Source organism: Triticum aestivum, chromosome 3D (genome assembly GCF_018294505.1).
Source record: "Triticum aestivum cultivar Chinese Spring chromosome 3D, IWGSC CS RefSeq v2.1, whole genome shotgun sequence".
Classification (NCBI taxonomy): Eukaryota; Viridiplantae; Streptophyta; class Magnoliopsida; order Poales; family Poaceae; genus Triticum; species Triticum aestivum.
Window position 1 is genome coordinate 15,958,525 of NC_057802.1, and position 19,948 is coordinate 15,978,472.

Here is a 19,948-nt window from a genome sequence, read left to right on the forward strand (position 1 = left end):
GGCCGAGCTAGGAACGAGCCGTAGCAGGCAACGACGCGGCGTGCCGCGGCGTTGCATGCGGAGGCGAGTCCGTAACATGACTTGCCCCATCACCTTATCTTTTTTTAGGGAAAAACCAGCACCACACCGAGGGGCATAGTTGTACTGACACATCTTTCTTGTATGGACTTGCCTCATTATCTTATCTTAGTGTGTGTGGGTGCGTGTGGGGGGAAACAAAATAACCGCACTGCGCCTGTCAAAGGAGCGCATTGCTGCGTTCGAGCCAAGAACGAGCCATAGAATGTGTTAAAAGTCCACAAAAATGACGGGCCCACTCTGAGTGATCTTCATGCAGCTGCCCCGTCCCCCTGTCTCCTCATAGTGTTGCTATACAAAGCTTATTTGCGAGGGCTAAAAGGAGCGTTGCCCACATCTTGCATAGACAAGGCCCAAAGATCTCCCACACTTATTCATTGTACGGTCGTGATCGTACAAATTGCAGTTTTTTCCCATCTCCTCTTCAGTTTACTTTAAGATTCTTAACTAATTTAGATGATTTTTTTGACAAGTGTTTACAAATTTTCAAGAATTTTTCGTGAATTTCAGAAAAATATTATGAATTGAAAAAATGTTCCAAAATTTGACAAATGTTCCTAAATTTAAACAATTTCAGCAATTTCCAAGATATTCCCAAAACTGAAAACAATTCATGAAATCAAAAACTTGAATAAATGTTCATCAATTAGAAAAAAATAAAGAATTTAAAAAATGTTGATGAGTTTTAAAAATGATCATGCATTTGAAAAATGTTCACGATTTTCGGAAATGTTTTGTGAATCTAAAATAGTAATCAATAATTTAAAAATCTACATGACTCCAAAAAATATTATGAAATTTGATAAATAATCGCAAATTCAAAAGAATGTTCATGGATTTGAAAACGTTCACAAATTTTAAAAAGGTTTTTGTATAGAAAAAATATTCTCAAAATCAGAAAACTTGGAGAATTTAAAAAATGCTTGGTGATTGATTTTTGTGTGAACCTAAAAATATTCGAAATTAAAATAATCATGAATTCGAAAAATGATCATAATTATTTTAAATTGTTCATGTCTTAAAAGATAAGAAAAAAACCTGAAATATGGAAAAAAAAACTTTTGGAACCTTCCCAATACCGGACGGAAGGTTGTGCATATTTCCAAAAATAATGGTGAACCAAACGCTGATATTTATGTAAGAGAAAAAATAGCCAGTTGTTGTGTTTACTAGGCCATAGCCCGCGTCGGATCGCCTGTGGGTGATTTCCTAAAACAATGGTGAACAGTAGCTGAAAGTTAAGTAAATAGAAGAAGAAAACAACCTTGTGCTTACTAGGCCATGGCCCGCTTCGTGTCGCGTGTAGGCGATCGATCGACAAAGCTGGTAGAGGGCGATCTGTAGCATTTGCAATCTCATGATGTCAGGAGCAGGAGCTCGAGAAAGGGAGCTCTTATTCGACACTCTAAGCGCCGGTTAACGCTACTGGTGCTCGCATGAGACGCAGCGGGCCGGTCCAATAACATGCTGAAAAGAAAAACGCGAAGAAAAAAATTGACAGTAATATTGCGACAAGGAGCAATCGAACTCAACATACCGCGTTAACCACTAGAAAAATGAAAAAATAACTTTTGGAACCTTCCCAATACCGGACGGAAGGTTGCACATATTTCCAAAAATCATGGTGAACCAAACGCTGATTTTTACGTAGGCATAAAAAATAGCCAGTTGTTGTGTTTACTAGGCCTTAGCCCGCGTTGGATCGCCTGTGGGCGATTTCCTAAAACAATGGTGACAGTGGCTGAAAGTTATGTAAATATAAGAACAAGACAACTAGTTGTTGTGTTTACTAGGCCATGGCCTGCTTCGGGTCGCGTGTAGGCGATCGATCGGCAAAGCTGGCAGCGGACGATCTGTAGCATTTGCAATCTCGTGAGGTCAGGAGCAGGAGCTCGAGAAAGGAAGCTCTTGTTCGGCGCTCTAAGCATCGGTAAACGCTACTGGTGCTCGCACGCGACGCCTGGCGGGCTGGCCCAACAACATGCTGAAAAGAAAAACGTAAAGAAAAAAGTTGACAGTAATATTGCGAGAAGGAGCAATCGAACTGAACATGCCGCTTTTAATACTGCATACAACATATATTATATAGCCAATTTGAATTATTTGAAAAAAGAGAACGTAAATTTGAAAAGGAATTCAAAAAATATAGAAAAAAACCATGAACTTGAAAAAAGATCAAAATTTTAAAAGTTCATCGGTTTGAAAAGTTTCATCAACTTTGAGAAAAAGATCACAAATTTGAGAAAAGTTCATCGATTTTGAAATAAAGTCCATCAATTTTGAAAAAAAAAATGTTTATCAGTTTGAAAAAAGTTCATCACTTTTGAACAAAAGATAACAAATTTGTAAAAATCATTGATTTTGGAAAAAGGTTCCGAATTGCATTTTGAAAAAAAATGTTTATCTGTTTGGAAAAAGATACTTTCTCCCGAGTGTGGGCATCTTGCTACTTCATTTTCACATGAGAATGGATTTATCAGTTCGGTCAGTGCGATGTTGATGTTCAAGGGTGACACCCAATGCATCGTCAACCTTATTTGTAATCAGGCTCGGCAATACATGTGTTGTCATTTTGGCGATGTTGAATAGTTTTAAGCATATGCTGTAAAAAGAATGATTTCATTAATAGTAGTTGTAAACAATTTTACACGCAACAAATATTAGAATTTACTCCCTCTGTAGAGAAATACAAGAGTGTATAGATCACTACTTAGTGATTTAAATAAACGCTCTTATATTTATTTACAGAGGGAGTAATATCTATATCTGTAATATCTATATCCATACCTACGTAATATCTATATCTATACCTACAGAAAAATATTAAAAGGTAATATCTATACATATACCTACCTATTATTTGGCTTGTATGAACAAATTGAGAAAACCAAGATAAAACAATTTTCTCATGAACTATGAAGGTGAAGATATAAATTTTTGACAATTTTCATTGTAAGATATAAATAGTGCATACTTGTTAGAAACTAAGAAAATGTGTTTAAAGGCCACAGGAATAACGACCCACTCCGACTAATCTTCAGGCCAACCAGGCACCTGCCCTCTCCTATAGAACGCCTTTAGTGCTCTTTTTGCGTAAACAGCCTCGCGCGCACAGCTAGATAGGCCGCACCTAAACCTGGCCATGGGCAGCTCGGTCCGGTCGGCCCTACCCGGCCCGGCCCGAAAAAGCCCGACCCGGCCTGACCTTGTCCACGGGCCGGGCTCGAGCCTAGATTTTAAGCTCGACAGCCGGGCCAGGCCCGGGCCCATTATATTCGCGCATTAACGAAGAGGCCCGGTGGGCTTTTAGTGTGATGGGTTGGGCTCGGGCCTGATTTTTAAGCCCGATGGCTGGGCCGGCCGGGCTCGGGCCAGGGTTTTTTGCATCGGGCTTTGGTAGGCCCGGCCCGACAGATGGCCACGTATAGCCGCAGCCCATCACCATCCAAGTCGCTCGCTCGCATTAAACTGCCTCGCTCACTCATTCGCAAAACTGCCAGTTTGACCAGCAGACCCGTGAGGGCCGGGAGGTGGCGTCCATGATGGACGAGCTCGACACCGACCACGATGGCTACGTCGACCTCATCGAGTTATTATCCGTTCAATTTATATTACACGTGGTAACATGAAAGGGATGTGATACTTTGTCACGTGTTGTCTGGAAGGTTTTAACCGCACAACAACCCAACACTAAATAATGTCCATATGTGCAAGCTTAACTTAAAATGTTGATTTTTGGTACTCTGACCTTTGAAAGTGCTATGCGCAAATTGGCAAAGCCACGGAAATGATGAGTAGTATGTATTATGATGTGCCAAAATTTGTTGTTTTAAGATATGTTGGATTTCAATAAACGACACAAAGTTAATTTTGTTAGCTGAACTATGCAACCTCATGATTTCATCAATGAAGACGTCATTTAAGTTTATTTTATACTAAAAATGATTTTGCTACTTGTCAGTTATTCAGAATTCCTTAGCACTCAACTGACATCGAGAACCATCGATCTAAGCAATGTTCATTTTTAACTATGAGAGTAAATGCTACATTTTTGGCATATGATGAGAACTTGTTGAACATTTTTAGGAATCTTGTTACTTCATTTTCACATGAGTGGATTTATCAGTTCGGTCAGTGCGATGTTGATGTTGGAAGGGTGATACCCAATGCATCGTCAACATTATTTATATTGGCACTTGACAATGCATGTATTGTTATTTTCAAGATGTTGAATATTTTTAAGCATATGCTTTAAAATGATTTCACAAGGACTCCAGCGAAAATTAAATATATTTCCTTGGCTTTAAAAGTTTGATATACATTATACATTATTCACCGCACCAGGGCGCGCGGAGATTGTGGCAGTGACCGTATAATCACCTCATCACATATATAGTGACTGTATTGATCGTATTCTTAAGTACAATGACCAATGTAAGCTTATACGATAAGTTTAATGACCACCAGTGCATTTTACTTTTCTATCAATATATGACACGCATGCTTGACATAGAGAACACTTTCAGTATATATTATTATATTATACTTAAAGAGCAGATTATTTATATTATATTTTAGTGTCAATCTGGAAATACATGAAGGCCTAACAAATAGGAAAGGAGCTATTGCCTAGGAGGCATTTAATAATCCTTTGTCAATAAAATATAGTAGTATTGTGCTATCCAAGTACTCCCTCCATCCCAAAATAAGTGACTCAACTTTGTACTAAGTCAGTACAAAGTTGAGTCACTTATTTTGGGACGAAGAGAGTATAATATAATTATACTCCCTCCGTCCTTGAAAAAGTGTACTTCCAACTTTATTGGAGGGTCAAACTATCTCAAAGTTTGACCGAGTTTGTGCAAAAATATATCAATGCTTGTGAAACCAAATAGGTATATGATGAAAATATATTTTATCATGAATATAATGCTACTAATTTGATGGCATAAATGTTGGTATATTATTGTATAGATATGGTCAAACATAAAAAGTTTGACTTTCCAATTTAGTTGAAAGTACACTATTTCAAGGACGAAGGGAGTAATTCTTTTGACTATAATAATGATATTGATTCTCCTTGTAGCCAGATTATACACAAACAAAGGATGCATGCAAATATTAATGTGAAAAACAATATAAGATCAATAATGGATCCTTAGAGACTTTCTTTTCAGAACGAAGATCCTCCTCTATACAGTATCACCATAAGGACGTATCATAGCATTAGAAATATCAGTGGAGTTTTTGCTCTCGGGCTTCATGGGGGATTTTATTTTCAAACATTAAAAAATCATTTTTTTTACTTTCAAAAAAAGAAAAAAAATATCAAGCACTTATAGATGTATACTAGATGTGTGTGAAATTTCATCACAAAATATGTTTTTGTGTGCCCTGTAAAAAAAACATGTAATTTTATAGTGAATAGTACATGTTTTAGAAAATACATTATTTCTTTTTTTCTGTAGCTCGCATGAAAAGTCATTTCATCATGAAACTTCACAGACAAGTAGTCTACATCCATATGTATATGTGTATTTTCTCCAAAAAAATGAAACTTAAAATTTTGAATTTAAGTAATTAAAGTCTCCATGGAGCTCGAGCTTCATTAGGCCTTTCCCTAGAAATATCAACCATGTGGAAAATATACATCAGGAAAAAGGAAATAGAAAGCCACTCCTCATGGCACTTATCAAGAACAACACAAAAGCTCCATGCTTGGCAGTTCTGATGTCTATCACATTGTCATGACATGCGACTGGGAGAAACAAAGGTACACTAATTTGTTTATGCCAATCTAATGTGTATAAACATATGGCCACCTTGGTTGTTAGACAATATTATCCGTTCAATTTATATTACACGTGGTAACCTGAAAGGGATGTCATACTTCGGCATGTGTTGTCTGGAAGGTTTTAACCGCACGACAACCCAACACTAAATAATGTCCATATGTGCAAGCTTAACTTAAAATGTTGATTTTTTTTACTCTGACCTTTGAAAGTGCTATGCGCAAATTGGCAAAGCCACGGAAATGATGAGTAGTATGTATTATGATGTGCCAAAATTTGTTGTTTTAAGATATGTTGGAAATAAAAAAAACGACACAAAGTTAATTTTGTTAGCTCAACTATGCAACCTCATGATTTCATCAATGAAGACGTCATTTAAGTTTATTTTATACTAAAAATGATTTTGCTACTTGTCAGTTATTCAGAATTCCTTAGCACTCAACTGACATCGAGAACCATCGATCCGAGCAATGTTCATTTTTAACTATGAGAGTAAATGCTACATTTTTGGCATATGATGAAAAATTGTTGAACATTTTTAGGTTTATGAACAAATCTCTAAAATCAGCGAGAATTACGGATACTACATTTTGACACTCTTGTATAAATTATTACAACACGGTGGATATCTTTTAGATCTATACAATGGATGACTTTTAGATATATATATGAAAACAAATATTAAATCAAACATAAAAGGAGTTGATTTTACATTGAAATTATTCATGTTTCACATTTGAATACATGCATTGTCATTTGAAAGATTTCTGGTTGCAAGAGACAATTAATAAATTTTTCTAAGATATGCTTTAAAATGTGAAAGATAACCAGGAATAATAATATTTTGCTTGAGATTAAAAGGTCGATGGGCCACCCATCGGGATTTAGATTTTTAAGGTTGGTCCATTAGCACTATTTGATTTTTAAAACTAAAAGTCATTGTCAGGTTGGAAATTTTCTGGTCCCCCTCAACTCGCCTTGGTTTTATTGTTTTGCACCACCAGGCTAATAATCCCACCACACGCCACAAGGAGTAGTAGCTAGTACATTTATAGGCCAAAACTAGAAGCCAATAATAATTTGATGTACTATTATGATACACAATTTAATAGCAGTATTAATAGTGAATATCTGGAAATAATAATATCAAATATTAAAGAGGCATTTAATAACAGGCTGTATATATTCAAACTCTTGTAATAATATTAATTGACATTAGCTGGCTGTGTAGAAGCAAAGGACGGAAACATTAATGTTGACAGATGTAGGATCCTTATGTTTCCTTTCCAAATGGGAGAAACTCCTATGTTGGACTATGCCTATATAATACCACCATTAGGATATATCATGAGAAATATCGACCATAAGGAAAGCCACAGTAGAGAAAAGAAATAGGACAACATTTCTGATGGCAATTATGAAGAACAATACAAGGGCTCTATGCTTGGTAGTTCTTCTTATGTCTGCCACTTTTTCATGTCATGCAACTGGGAGAAACAAAGGTACACTCGTTTGTTTATGTTGGTCCAATTTTGAAGAAATATACGCAAACCTTGATTTTGTAGACAATCTTGAGTAACTCTTGCATTTTATACTATATATCCATAGCCTAATCTGAATGGGTTGCTATACTTCGTCATGTGTAGGTACGACTGCATGGAGAGCTTTGTGCGGAGACTTTAAGATATGCGAGAACCCAACGGTGAACAATGTTAATATTTGCAGACTTAATTGTGAATGGTCTGGTTACATCTTCGATGACAGCTACTGCGACCGTGGTAAGTGTTGTTGCGCATTGACACCGCCAAGGAAATGATGGGTACTACGATGTGCCAAAAGTTTGGGCTTGTAAGATATGGTGAATTTCAATAAAGTTTACAAGTTGATCTTGATTTGAATATGCAACTCCATGATTTTACCATGAAGTCGTTATTCAGGTTCGTTTGATATTGCAAACGGGTTTGTTAAATCTCAGTCACCTGAGAATTCCCTAGCACTCAGTTGACGTCTACAAGATTTTTTTGCACTGGATGAACAAATTAGTACAACATGCTAAATATTTTTTGGTCTTATGGACAAATTTGGAAAACCAATCAACAATTAGTTGGAACTGAACATCTCACTAGCTAAGCCTAGTGAAATAAACCAATTTTCTCTTGACCTATGAAAGTGAACTCCAATATACTGTAATATGATTTTTTTTTTTGACAATTTAATTTTAAACATATAAATAGTGCACACTTGTTTGAAAGTAATAAAATGTGTTAAAAGCCCACAAAAATGATGGGCCCACTCTGAGTGATCTTCATGCAGCTGCCCTGTCCCTCTGTCTCCTCATAGTGCTGCTATACAAAGCTTATTTGCGAGCGCTAAAAGGAGCGTTGCCCACATCTTGCATAGAACAGCCCAAAGATCTCCCACGCTTATTCACTCTACGCTCGTGATCATAAAAATTGCAGTTTTTTTCCATCTCCTCTTCATTTTACTTTAAGATTCTTAACTAATTTCGATGAATTTTTTTGAGAAGTGTTTACAATTTTGAAGAATTTTTTCGTGAATTTCAGAAAAATATTATATATTGAAAATATGTTCCAAAATTTGATGAATGTTCCTAAATTTAAACAATTTCAGCAATTCGCAAGATATTCCCAAAACTGAAAACAATTCATGAAATAAAAAACTTTCATAATCTTGAATAAATGCTCATCAATTAGAAAAAAAATAAAGAATTCAAAAAATGTTGATGAGTTTTAAAATTGATCAAACATTTGAAAAATGTTCATGATTTTCGGAAATGTTTGTGAATCCAAAATAATAATCAATAATTTAAAAATCTCCATGACTCCAAAAAATGTTCTGAAATTTGATAAATCATCGCAAAATCAAAAGAATGTTCATGGATTTGAAACTTAAAAAGGTTTGCGTATAGAAAAATATGCCCAAATTCAGAAAAGTTGGAGAATTTAAAAAAAGCTTGGTGATTGGCTTTTCTTCGTGAATCTAAAAATATTCGAAATTAAAATAATCATGAATTCGAAAAATGATCATAATTATTTTAAATTGTTCATGTATTCAAATATAAGAAAAAACCTGAAATATGAAAAAAAAACTTTTGGAACCTTCCCAATACCGGATGGAAGGTTGTACATATTTCCAAAAATCATGGTGAACTAAACGCTGATATTTAGGCAAGCAGAAAAAATAGCCGGTTGTTGTGTTTACTAGGCCTTAGCCCGCGTCGGATCGTCTGTGGGCGATTTCCGAAAACAATGGTGAACAGTAGCTGAAAGTTACGTAAATAGAAGAAGAAAACAACCTTGTGTTTACTAGGCCATGGCCCGCTTCGTGTCTCGTGTAGGCGATCGATGGACAAAGCTGGTAGCGGGCGATCTGTAGCATTTGCAATCTCATGAGGTCAGGAGCAGGAGCTTGAGAAAGGGAGCTCTAGTTCGGCACTCTAAGCGCCGTTTAACGCTGCTGGTGCTCGCACGGGACGCAGCGGGCCGGCCCAATAACATGCTGAAAAGAAAACAAAGAACAAAGTAGACAGTAATATTGTGACAAGGAGCAATCGAACTCAACATACCGTGTAAACCACTAGACCGAGCTCGCCATGTTGTTTACTACCAGGAAACAATATTGTTTGATCTTTTGATACTAAATATAACATATATTATATAGCCAGTTTAAATTATTTGAAAAAAGAAAACGTAAACTTGGAAACGAATACACAAACATATAGAAAAGACCCGTGAAATTGAAAAAAGATCAAAATTTTAAAAGTTCATCAATTTTATCAACTTTGAAAAAAAGATCATAAATTTGAGGAAAGTTCATTGATTTTGAAATAAAGTTCATCAATTTTGAAACAATGATTATGAGTTTGAGAAAAGTTCATCACGTTTGATCAAAAGATTTATTTCTTGTAAAGATCATTGATTTTGGAAAAAGGTTCATCAATGTTCAAAAAGATTCATCGATTTTTGAAAAAACTGCTCATCCATGTTGAAAAAAAGTTCACAGATGGGAAAAAATAGTTCATCGGTGTAATATGCCGGCCCAAGTCGGGTAGCTCTAGAGCAGTTTTGTTAGCTGGTACCATCAGATTTGTTGTGGTTTCTTTTTCTATTTTTTTCTTTGTTGGTTCCCTTTCGGCTTTTGTTCCTAATTTTTTGTTTTTCTCTGATTTTATGTTTATTACTGTTTCAAATACTTAAATATTTTTTAAATATAAATGTATTTGTGTACACATGTTAAACATATGAATTCTCTAAAATATGTAATCATTTTTTGAAACATGAACCTTTGACCATTACAACAATATTTTTAAATATTGAAACTACTTTTGGGAATTGTTTTTAAAAATACGCGAACATTTTTTCATGAACATTTTTTTGCTTGCACTTCTTAGATTTTCTTTCTTTCCTTTAGGTTTTTCTCTTCTAGTTTTTTCTCTTCTGTTGTTTTCTCCTTTTCCTCATTCATTTTGTAAATAATCATTTTCCATAAAGATCAAACTGACACTGCAATAGATAGTTATCTTGGCAAGGGGCGATGGTGGAGTGGCAAGGTCTCCATCAGGATTGAAGGGTGCACGGTGCAAGCCTCATGGTGAAGGAACCGATCCCTTGATAGTTGAAGCTCTATCCTTACGAGATGGTGTCGTTTTATTTCCATACTAAGAGGCTTTAGGACGTCGTGATGGAAGTGGATTGCCTTGAGGTCATGAACCTCTCGAACTTTCACCATAATTCATGCTCGGTTGTGGTACCACTACTCCTGGAAATCAGGGAATTATCTTCATGTTCTAGCTCTTTTGTTATTCAGCATGCACCTAGATTATCCAACCTCCCGGGTCACCTCAGCGCCAAGCGAAGCCGTACATTATTAGTAACTGAGAGTCGGATGGATAATGAACCTTCTTTTCTGGTCAGCAACCTCATGGCAGACTATACTAGTTGTGCTTTCGTAGAGTAAAGATCGCCATATTCCATGCAAAAAAAGTTTTTTGATTGTTCAAAAATAGTTAAAAAAAATTGCATTGCCTGCAATTGGTCTTTTTTTCCTCTGCTCATAATGATGGCTGGAACCTTTTTTTTGTCGGCAGTACTATATGGGAATGTTTTTTGCGTTCCCTAGAGAACTACCTTTTGAATGTTTGATGAAAAGCACGGACCATAAAGAAGACCTAGTGGCCCCATTAGATAAAAAAAAACGTTCGCTGGGAACTTGCCTGTGGTGAACGCGTGCGTGTCTACACCTAGACCACCGACAGATGCCCCCCTCGGCCCTCGCTATCCCCCATTTTCTGCTCGCGGCGCAAAGAGTGTGTGTGTGAGAGAAAGAGTAGAGCAGAGCTGTGTGTGTGTGTGTGTGTGTGTGTGTGTGTGTGTGTGTGTGTGTGTGTGTGTGTGTGCCCTATTGAGGCAAGGACGGCCAGGCGTGGTCATCGTTTATGTAAGCAGAAAAAATAATAAGATCTCATCTAAGCCCTCTCTCAGATTTCTTTTCTTCACAGTTTGGTACAAGGCTTGGAGCATATTAGTTGAAGTGTGAAATGTACTGATATTATATTCAACATTAAATTTAGAGGTAATAACATCAGAGGTGCTTAAACTTGCCACTGGTGCTCACTTTGGTGCCTCAACTTGAAAAATACGCCGAACTGGTTCTCTTGGCAATATGGTTCAAATCACATCTTGATATGTATGTATTGCTTAATAGACAGGCCAACGTGCCATGGGTCCGACTTACAGTGTCAGGACAAACTGACCTGCAGAGCGTATGTCTCAATGATCATCGGGTCCTACCAGTCAGTGCAGAAAATAAACCCAAAAAGTTTGCACCACCTGCGATATCCACTTCGACAAAGAAAGGTTGTTGTCTTATAAGCATTGCTGCGTTCTACCAATACTTAACGCACTCGCGGAGTTAAATGGGCTCCAGTCAGTGCAACCCATTTTCCCACATGTTAATTATTTTCTATTATAGAAATTACAAAAAAAATCTGGTAGTACATAAATTGTTCAGATTTTAGGAAATTTATTTCTAGTTTTCAAAAGTGTTCATGTGTTTTAATGAATTTTAGAAGTTCTAAAAACGAAAAAAAAACTCATATGTGGAAGGTCCAAGTAAAAAAGTAAACAAGAAGCTAATATTCTAAAAAACGACCACATGAATATTATTTAAAAACATGAAGATTTTGAAAATTAGATTAAAATTTCGAAAATACATAACTTTTCAATATTTCAAAATTATTCGATTAAATATGAAAATACTTTTAAAAATTATGAAAACATTTAAATATTTGTTAAGTTTTATTTTAATTGCATGAACATTTAGAACTGCATGAATGTTTATTTAGTATTTTGATTATAGTTTGAATACTTCTGTAATTTCCAAAAAGGAAAAAACAACTAACATTGGCAAAATGGGCCGCACTGACTGCGGCCCATTTAATTGCACGGGCACATTTGGTTGATAAAGCCTAGTGATGCAAACGGGGCAGCTAGCTTATCTACGCAAGGTGGTTATCGCAGTTCATTTGTAACGTTAGATAGTTGGTTCGGCGGAAAATAGATTCGGCTCCCGGGTGCATTTGCACCCGGGCCCACTTTTGATTTTTTCAAATGTTGAAAAAATTGAGACAAATTTTTTTTGTCATCTTTGTCACATACAAATGCGACCTGCAAATTTTGAGACAAAAATGTCAATCATTTTGGCTTGCGTAAAAAAAAACAAATCAAATACCAAATGTCACCCCAAATTTGTTTTTTTCGCTGACGAAACACCGCTGCTCCGTTCTGCACGAATTTTGTCAAGCATGTTTGCGACACCAACATGATCATCTACAATTTTTTTCAGAATTTTTTGAAAATATTTAATTTGTTTTTTTGGGGTACTGTTCATTCGGGTGTAAATGCACCCGGGAGCAAAAACGCCTCCCCCGTTGGTTCGGATCCTATTCGCACCCTATTTTGTTTATTTCTGGTGTACACTGACAGGGGAGGGGGGCCAGATGGTCGATGAGACGTACACTTGCAGCACATATGCATGTGATTTGAACCATAGTGCTAAGTTTTAGAACCAGTTCGATGTATTATAAGTTTTAAGCACCACTGATGTTATTATCTCTTATTCGATGACTAAGAGTATTAAAATTTGCATCTTTATAAACCCAAGACGAATTAGTCACCTCGTTCCAAAAATTGTTCGCCACATATTTTTTAAAAGTTTTTTTTATTTTTTTTATTTTTTCTTATTTTCTAATTTGATTCTTATTTTCATATTTTTAGTTTTTAGTTTTTCTTTTGATTGCGATTTTTCATCGCTTTTACTTAAAAATATTTATAGTATATTTTTTTCAGAAATGTTCACTCTGTTTGAAATAAATGTACATCACATATTTTCAACATGTTCACCGTGTTTATAAGATATTCACCTAATTAATAAATGTTTACCATGCTCTACGAAATATTTGTAGTACCGTCTATGATTGACATTTACTTTGAGATGCATCGAATGGTGCCACATCTGTCACAAAACAAATCAAGGCGGGTTAGAAATGTGTGACGCACAAAATTATTCAACACTGAGTTGCTCTAGAATTACTAACTTCAATTTGTCACAACACATTTTTCCTTCAATGCTAACGTATTCATATGAGTAATGGTCACACGGCACATGCAGAGAACATCATCTACTATTTACGAGCAGGCGATAGTACCTTTGGTTGAAGTTTCTCCGTGGGTGACGCATTCGACGGATCTTGCTCAAGAAACTACCAACGTCATTCTGAATTAAACACTCCCAAGTGTTAATGATCTCAGGTCAACGAGGGTCCTCCCATGGAAACTACCCCAACACATGCGCCTTCATGACAAAGCCCAACCCAGGAAATAGAAAAAGCACAGGACAACACAGCGACATCAAAAAAGGACAAATAGCATAGGGAAACGCAAGGACCGGGATCGGGATAACAACAAATATGTCATCACTTAGATGTGCATTAACTATTTCTCATTTAGATGAGCCCTAGAGGGACCCTTATTATATATTTTTTTCAACTATCCTATTTTTCATTATTGTGCATCTTTTCCTATCACTATTAGGGAAAAACCTAGTAGTAGCGCGGTTAAACAGCTATTAGTAGCACGGGTGCCTGCGCTACTACTACGGCACTACAGCTAACTGGTAGTAGTAGCATGGTGCATCCCGCGCTACTAGTACGTGTATTAGTAGTAGTGCGGGTTTCACATGCGCTACTACTAACTATCTGTAGTGTGTGTCTGTGACCCGCACTACTACTATTAATTTTAAAAAAAATCTCAATCCCATGTGTGTTGTTAATGGTGTCAATGGTTCGATCCAGCGACGATAGGGGTCGCCGGAGGTGTGGACGGGCAGCGGCAGACCAGGTCCGGCGACGACTGTTGAAGAGGGACTGGATCCAGAGCAGAGCAAGACGACGGTGTGAGGATCCTCTTCCGGGCCAAGGCAGAGAGCTCCTGGTTGGCCATGTCGACGATCTGCGCAGGCATGGGCATGGGAGGTGAGTAAAACCAGAGGGAGAGGGAGAGGGAAAAAGAGAAACAAGGGAGAGAGAGAGGAAGGAGATGGAGGGCGCATCGGGCTGGTCGCCAGTGGTGAGGTGCTCCGTCGAGGTGGCATGGAGGCTAGGGGAAGACGAGTGAGCTGGACGCCGGCGACGCGAGGAGGCAGCCTCGTTGGGTGTCATGGAGGAGGAGGTGTGCTTGGGCAGGAGCACCATGGGAGAGCTAGAGGGGGAAGAGTGAGGGAGAGAGGAGGGATTCGGCCGAGGATATGGGGACTTCACCTACCTTGTACTTAGTAGTAGCGATGGGTATAAACCCGCGCTACTACTATCAACTTAGCAGCAGCGCGGGTTTATACCCCTCGCTCGTACTATGGCATGTCCACGGGGGTCACGGTAGAGACCACTTAGTAATAGCGAGGGGTATAAATCTACGCTACTAGTAAGCGTCTACCTATAAGCTTTTCCTTAGTAGTGTATATATGTCGTTGAGAAGATATATAGTGTCCATAGATGATATCATATGTATTTATTAGTGGGGCTCAATCATAAGAGCTTCAATTATAAGTACACTAGTGTTAATACCAGATATAATATATGATAAGGAGAAATTGTTGGCGATGCCATTCAATCAATGCTATACATGAAAATGTGCATATAAGTTCAAGTATGCGATGTGCCAAGATTATAATAAGATAATAAACATTAGACTCGAAGACGGTGACCAAGATTATCCTATTTATTGTTTACTTTGTATTTTCTCTTTCGCAAGATCCGTTTCTAATTTAAATATATTTATTTCAATCAATTATGTCAATCAAAGATGAGATGGTGATAATTTTGGGAGTTGCCCCTTTGATGATGAAAGATAAGATTTCAATTATGATCCAACATTTCTCGGCACACAACAACCCGTCTATACCAAACACATCAAGTGGCAGGTATACATCCCCTCACGTTCCAATGATTTTGACTGAAAAAAATCAGTAGAGTATCTGTCGGGCGACAATCAAACTTTGGGTTCTCGGCTCCACCACCTATTCATCGCCAATTGGGGTGTTTGATATGACTTTATTTGAATTGCTTGTGCACCAACTCTTTTTGAAAGGCGCCCATGCGCCAACTTAATTCCTATTATTTCTCTTGCAGTTTATAAGGAATAATTTTTTGTGATATACAACATGAGTTTTGTTGGTTAAATTGACGATCTTGAAATATGTGCGGGCCTTTTGTCTATACCACTATATAGTGTCCAAAAAGCTTTCAAAATAGTTGTTGGATGAAATCGCTCCAATGGTTGAGTGGTGGAAAACCCGAGTAGTGTTGACCGTTGGATATTTTATCCAGTACACCGGCTTCTACCACATGTACAATCCCAACGATTCTATACTTGAGCTTAAGTGCAATCATAGCATGCACAAATCTCACAAGAAAGACACTTTAATCTAGACTCTTCTATACCTTGATTCTTACCTTCTCCGTAGAAGGAATTGTCGTTGACTTTTATTTTATCATTTACATTGCACAATATGCTCATGTGCAAAGGAATCTTAAATCTACATCTTATATTTAATGCATATGTGGCTCAAGATTTAAATCTATGCCTATTATAATCTGGTCGCACTTTAGTAGTAGTAGTAACACGGTAAAACGACAAACCCTCATTTATTTACTGCAATCCATATGTAAGACATTATACCACTACAAATTATAATACCTTCCGTGTGACATTGAATCAATCCTGCCTAATGGCAAAATGTAATCTCAGCGGCCCCACTATAGCTACTCACAATCCCAATCCCATAGCCAATATGCTAGAGCACGTACGTACATATGTCCACGTGTATCACCACCGACTAGGTAACGCAAGAGCAAGACGCCGTCGGTGTGGAGTGGGGTCACCATCAGAGGTTCATGTCCACGACGAGCGGCTCGTCCCCCTTGTGCACGTCGAACGCACGCCTGACCTGCTTCCCGCCGGCGCCGGCGGCCAGCTCCACGACGTACTTGCCGTGGAACCCCCTGAACTTGAAGTGGCCGTTGGCGTCCACCTTGCCGCGCGCGTGCGATGTCCACTCCTGCCGGAGCCCCATGAACCTGTTCCCGGCCTGGCTGACCGTGCCGTCGGCGTTGAGGAGTTGCCCATGGGAGCGCCACATGTGGCCCTGCATGAACCCCCACAGCATGATCCCCTCCACGGCCGGGTGCGCGAACGCCTCCCGGAGCACCACCTCCAGGTCGTCGGCGCGCACCGCCTCGTCCGCCGCCGACACGTCCAGCTCCGTGATCCACACGGGGAGCTCCGTCGCCGCCAGCTTGTCCAGCGCGTCGCAGATGACGTCGCCCACCGGGTACGTCACGTGGCCCTGCACCCCGATCCCGCCCACGGCCGCGCCGCGCCTCTGCAGGTCGGTGATCAGCGCCACGTACTTCTCCGGCGTCGCGTTGGGGTCGTTGGCGCTCTCAACGTTGTAGTCGTTAACGAACAGCGCCGGGGCCGGGTCGATGGCCGCCGTCTCCCGGAACATGTGCGCGTCGATGTCGTCGCCGAGGCGCTGCCGGAAGAAGGCGCCATGGAGCATCTCGTTGTTCACCTCGTACTGCGGGAACCGGCCGCTGTAGCGGGAGACGAGGCCCCGGATACGGGACTCCACGGCGGCCCTGAGCTGCTCGGTGTTGAGGGCACGGACCCACGGCTGCACCGAGTTCTCCACGGCCCAAAAGATGCAGTGCCCGCGCACCGGCTTCTTGAGCCGGTCGCAGAAGGCGATGAGCTCGTCGGCGTCGGCGTAGCTCACCTGACCCTGCACAGGCTCCGTGTAGTACCACTTGAGCTCGTTCTCCAGCACCGCCCAGTCGAAGTGCTTGGTGAAGAAGTCCACAAACGCCGGGTTCTGGATGGACGACTTGCTGATGCACGCGCCGAGCGGGAAGCTGTTCTCCACCTGCACCACGCGGATGGACGCGCCGTTCACCGCCTCCGCTGCATCGGCCCCGTCCTCCGACGGCCGGCTGAACTTAAGCACCACATCACGCTTGCGCACCTGCAGGCAGCCACCACGTAGAAAATGACCATCTAAATCGTGCCGTGTGCGACCTTTGTTAGTTTTTTTCTGCATGCGCTTGAGTAGAATGCAATGCAATTCTGTTTTGCATAGCGCGCGTCATGTTGCTTATGTCATTCATAAAAAATTTCAAGTCGGAAGTTTTTAAATCCAAAAGATAAAAGTTTCTAGTATGACTAGTAATTAAACTTGTTCGTTGCATGTACCTTGTCCGTCTTCTTCCTGAGGTGCCTGAGCCGTGCGATCTTGTCCACGGCGCACACGCGCATGTCCATGACCTTGATGTCCACCCCGGCCGGCGGGCCATGGACGTAAACCTCGGCGTGGCGCGGGTGCTCGTCGACCCTGAACGCGCCCTTGATCTCGGCCCACCTCCCAGGCTCAGCCACCAGCACACCGCCGCCGACCCGGGCGCCGTCCTGCGTGCGGACCTCCACGTGCACAGGGTGGCCGCCGTCCGCGCCGGGGCAGCCCTCCAGGCGAACCCAGCCGGCCACCCGGTACGTGACCTTGGGCTGGGGCGCGCGGGAGATCTCCCGGCATAGGCCGTCCTTGTCGTCCGCCCGGTGCGCGGCGAGGACGTACCGGCCGCTCGGCTTCCGCTTGTGCGCGCACGGCACGTCCTCCGCCGTGGCCGAGAGCGGAGGCGGCGCGTGGTCGTGGTGCACCGAGAGCGTGCTCGAGCCAGCCGATGCCCAGCCGCCCAGACCGCCGTTCGCCTCCTCCGAGCAGGAGCCGCCATGGTGCTCGAGCAGGTTCACGGCGAGGGCAGGCTCCTCCTCCTCCTCCTCGCTGCCCCCGTCCTCCGTCAGCTTCATGGAGATGCCCGCCTCTTTCTCCATGCTGCTGCCGCCGTCCGCCATGAGCTTCATTGCAAGTGGCACCTCGTCCTGCACGCGCACGCGCGCACATTAATCCATTGCAACGGAACACAAGAGCAGAGTTCTTGCGAACAATGTCGATCGATGTTTGATGCCCCGTTCTTGTCGGGATCAGACAGCCATGCAATGCACGGACGACATGTGTAACGATTCTTGTTGGGGATAATATCATATCGATCGCTAACTTGCTCGATCAGTTGCTTTGCTTTAAAGAAGGAACTGATTGATTGGAAAACAACCGGCGGAAGAAGATGCATGAATAGCTTGGAACCCACATCTTGTCCAGCAAATTCACGCAAAACTGTTGAAGTTTGCGACAAAATCCAGTAAAATTTAACACATAAAGCCCATGCCATTTTCTGTCCAAGCTTCCATTATGTGCGTGAACATCGGTATTGCAATCATACAAACGAGACTCCCGGCTAGCCCTTGGCGGTATTTTTAAGTATTGCAATCATGCATGAGAGAGAAGCAGATAGACATGACAACATGTCACATATATACCTTAGCGAATGCCATGTCGATGAACCGCAGGGACAACGTTGCTCAACCACACGATCGAAGTGTGCGTAGTGCGAAACGTGTGCGCTGTTGTTGTTTGTTGTTGCTGCTGCTGCTATGATGATGTTTGGGTGGTAAGTGAGGAGGGATGAGAGGCACGCAGGGTGGCAATTTATAGGGAGAGCCAGCTCTAGATCTATGTTATGTTGGCCTGTCAGTTTGGCCGGCGATCCACATCCATGGGACAGAGCAGAAAGGTGGCCGAAGCCCGTTGCTAGCTGTAGGGAATGAAAGCTCCCCATGCCATGGCCAATCTCGGCTACCTAACTCGTATCTTTCCTCCTATCTTTTGTACAACACTCAAGTTTGGGCAATGCAAGATTAGTCAATCAGGCCGGTTTGCCGGGTCGTGCCGCTGACATGCGGGCCCCATTTTCATGACCGTGTCTCGGGGCAGTAGGTTGATCTATGGTCAGCTAGCTGATTATTAGCTTCATAAGTATTACTTTTTGTTAGGGTTATGATCATTAGCAAAATCCAAGCATCTCCCAACTCCGATCCTTTTCTTGGCTTTCGGAGGAGTAGAAGTTGATCAATCCTTCCTTTCCTTCGGTCGTTGGCAGGCACACGCACACGCAAATGCATAGCAATAGTCGTATTATATGTGCACAACTTAGTAGCAAGCAGCCCGTACACATGTACTTTTGTGGGAGTTCTTTTGAAGTACACATGTGCTTTTGAAACATGATAATTGTACATCTAGTTGCACTAGCCACTCTAGAAGATACTTCCTCCGTCCCACAATATAAGATGTTTTTGTAAGCTATGTTAGCTTGCAAACATCATATATTATGGGACGGAGGGACATGCAACTGAAAAAAAGGTTTTGCATTAGTCGCTTTCATCCAGTACCGCTAGATCTTCATCCAATGGCCGGAAATAAATCACGCAATGTTCATCTACCCCTCGTCCTCATCCTCACGCAGCCGCCAGCCTACTCCTTCGCCCTCCCCCCATCGTCATGCTGGTCGTCGCCCCCACCATCCCTTTAACCCCCCCTCCCCCCAACACACACAC

The 19,948-nt window shown here is 40.9% G+C and overlaps 1 protein-coding gene across 1 annotated transcript; it reads right to left on the reverse strand.

Annotated features, from left to right (window-relative positions):
- Positions 1-16,070: 16,070 nt before the first annotated feature.
- On the reverse strand, positions 16,071-19,121 carry LOC123076920 (endo-1,4-beta-xylanase 1). Its single transcript, XM_044499070.1, has 3 exons — positions 18,875-19,121; positions 17,696-18,379; positions 16,071-17,468 (listed from the first exon to the last, which is right to left on the reverse strand). The coding sequence occupies exons 1-3, from the start codon at positions 18,887-18,889 to the stop codon at positions 16,329-16,331; spliced, it is 1,839 nt and encodes a 612-aa protein (XP_044355005.1). The 5' UTR covers positions 18,890-19,121; the 3' UTR covers positions 16,071-16,328.
- Positions 19,122-19,948: the final 827 nt, after the last annotated feature.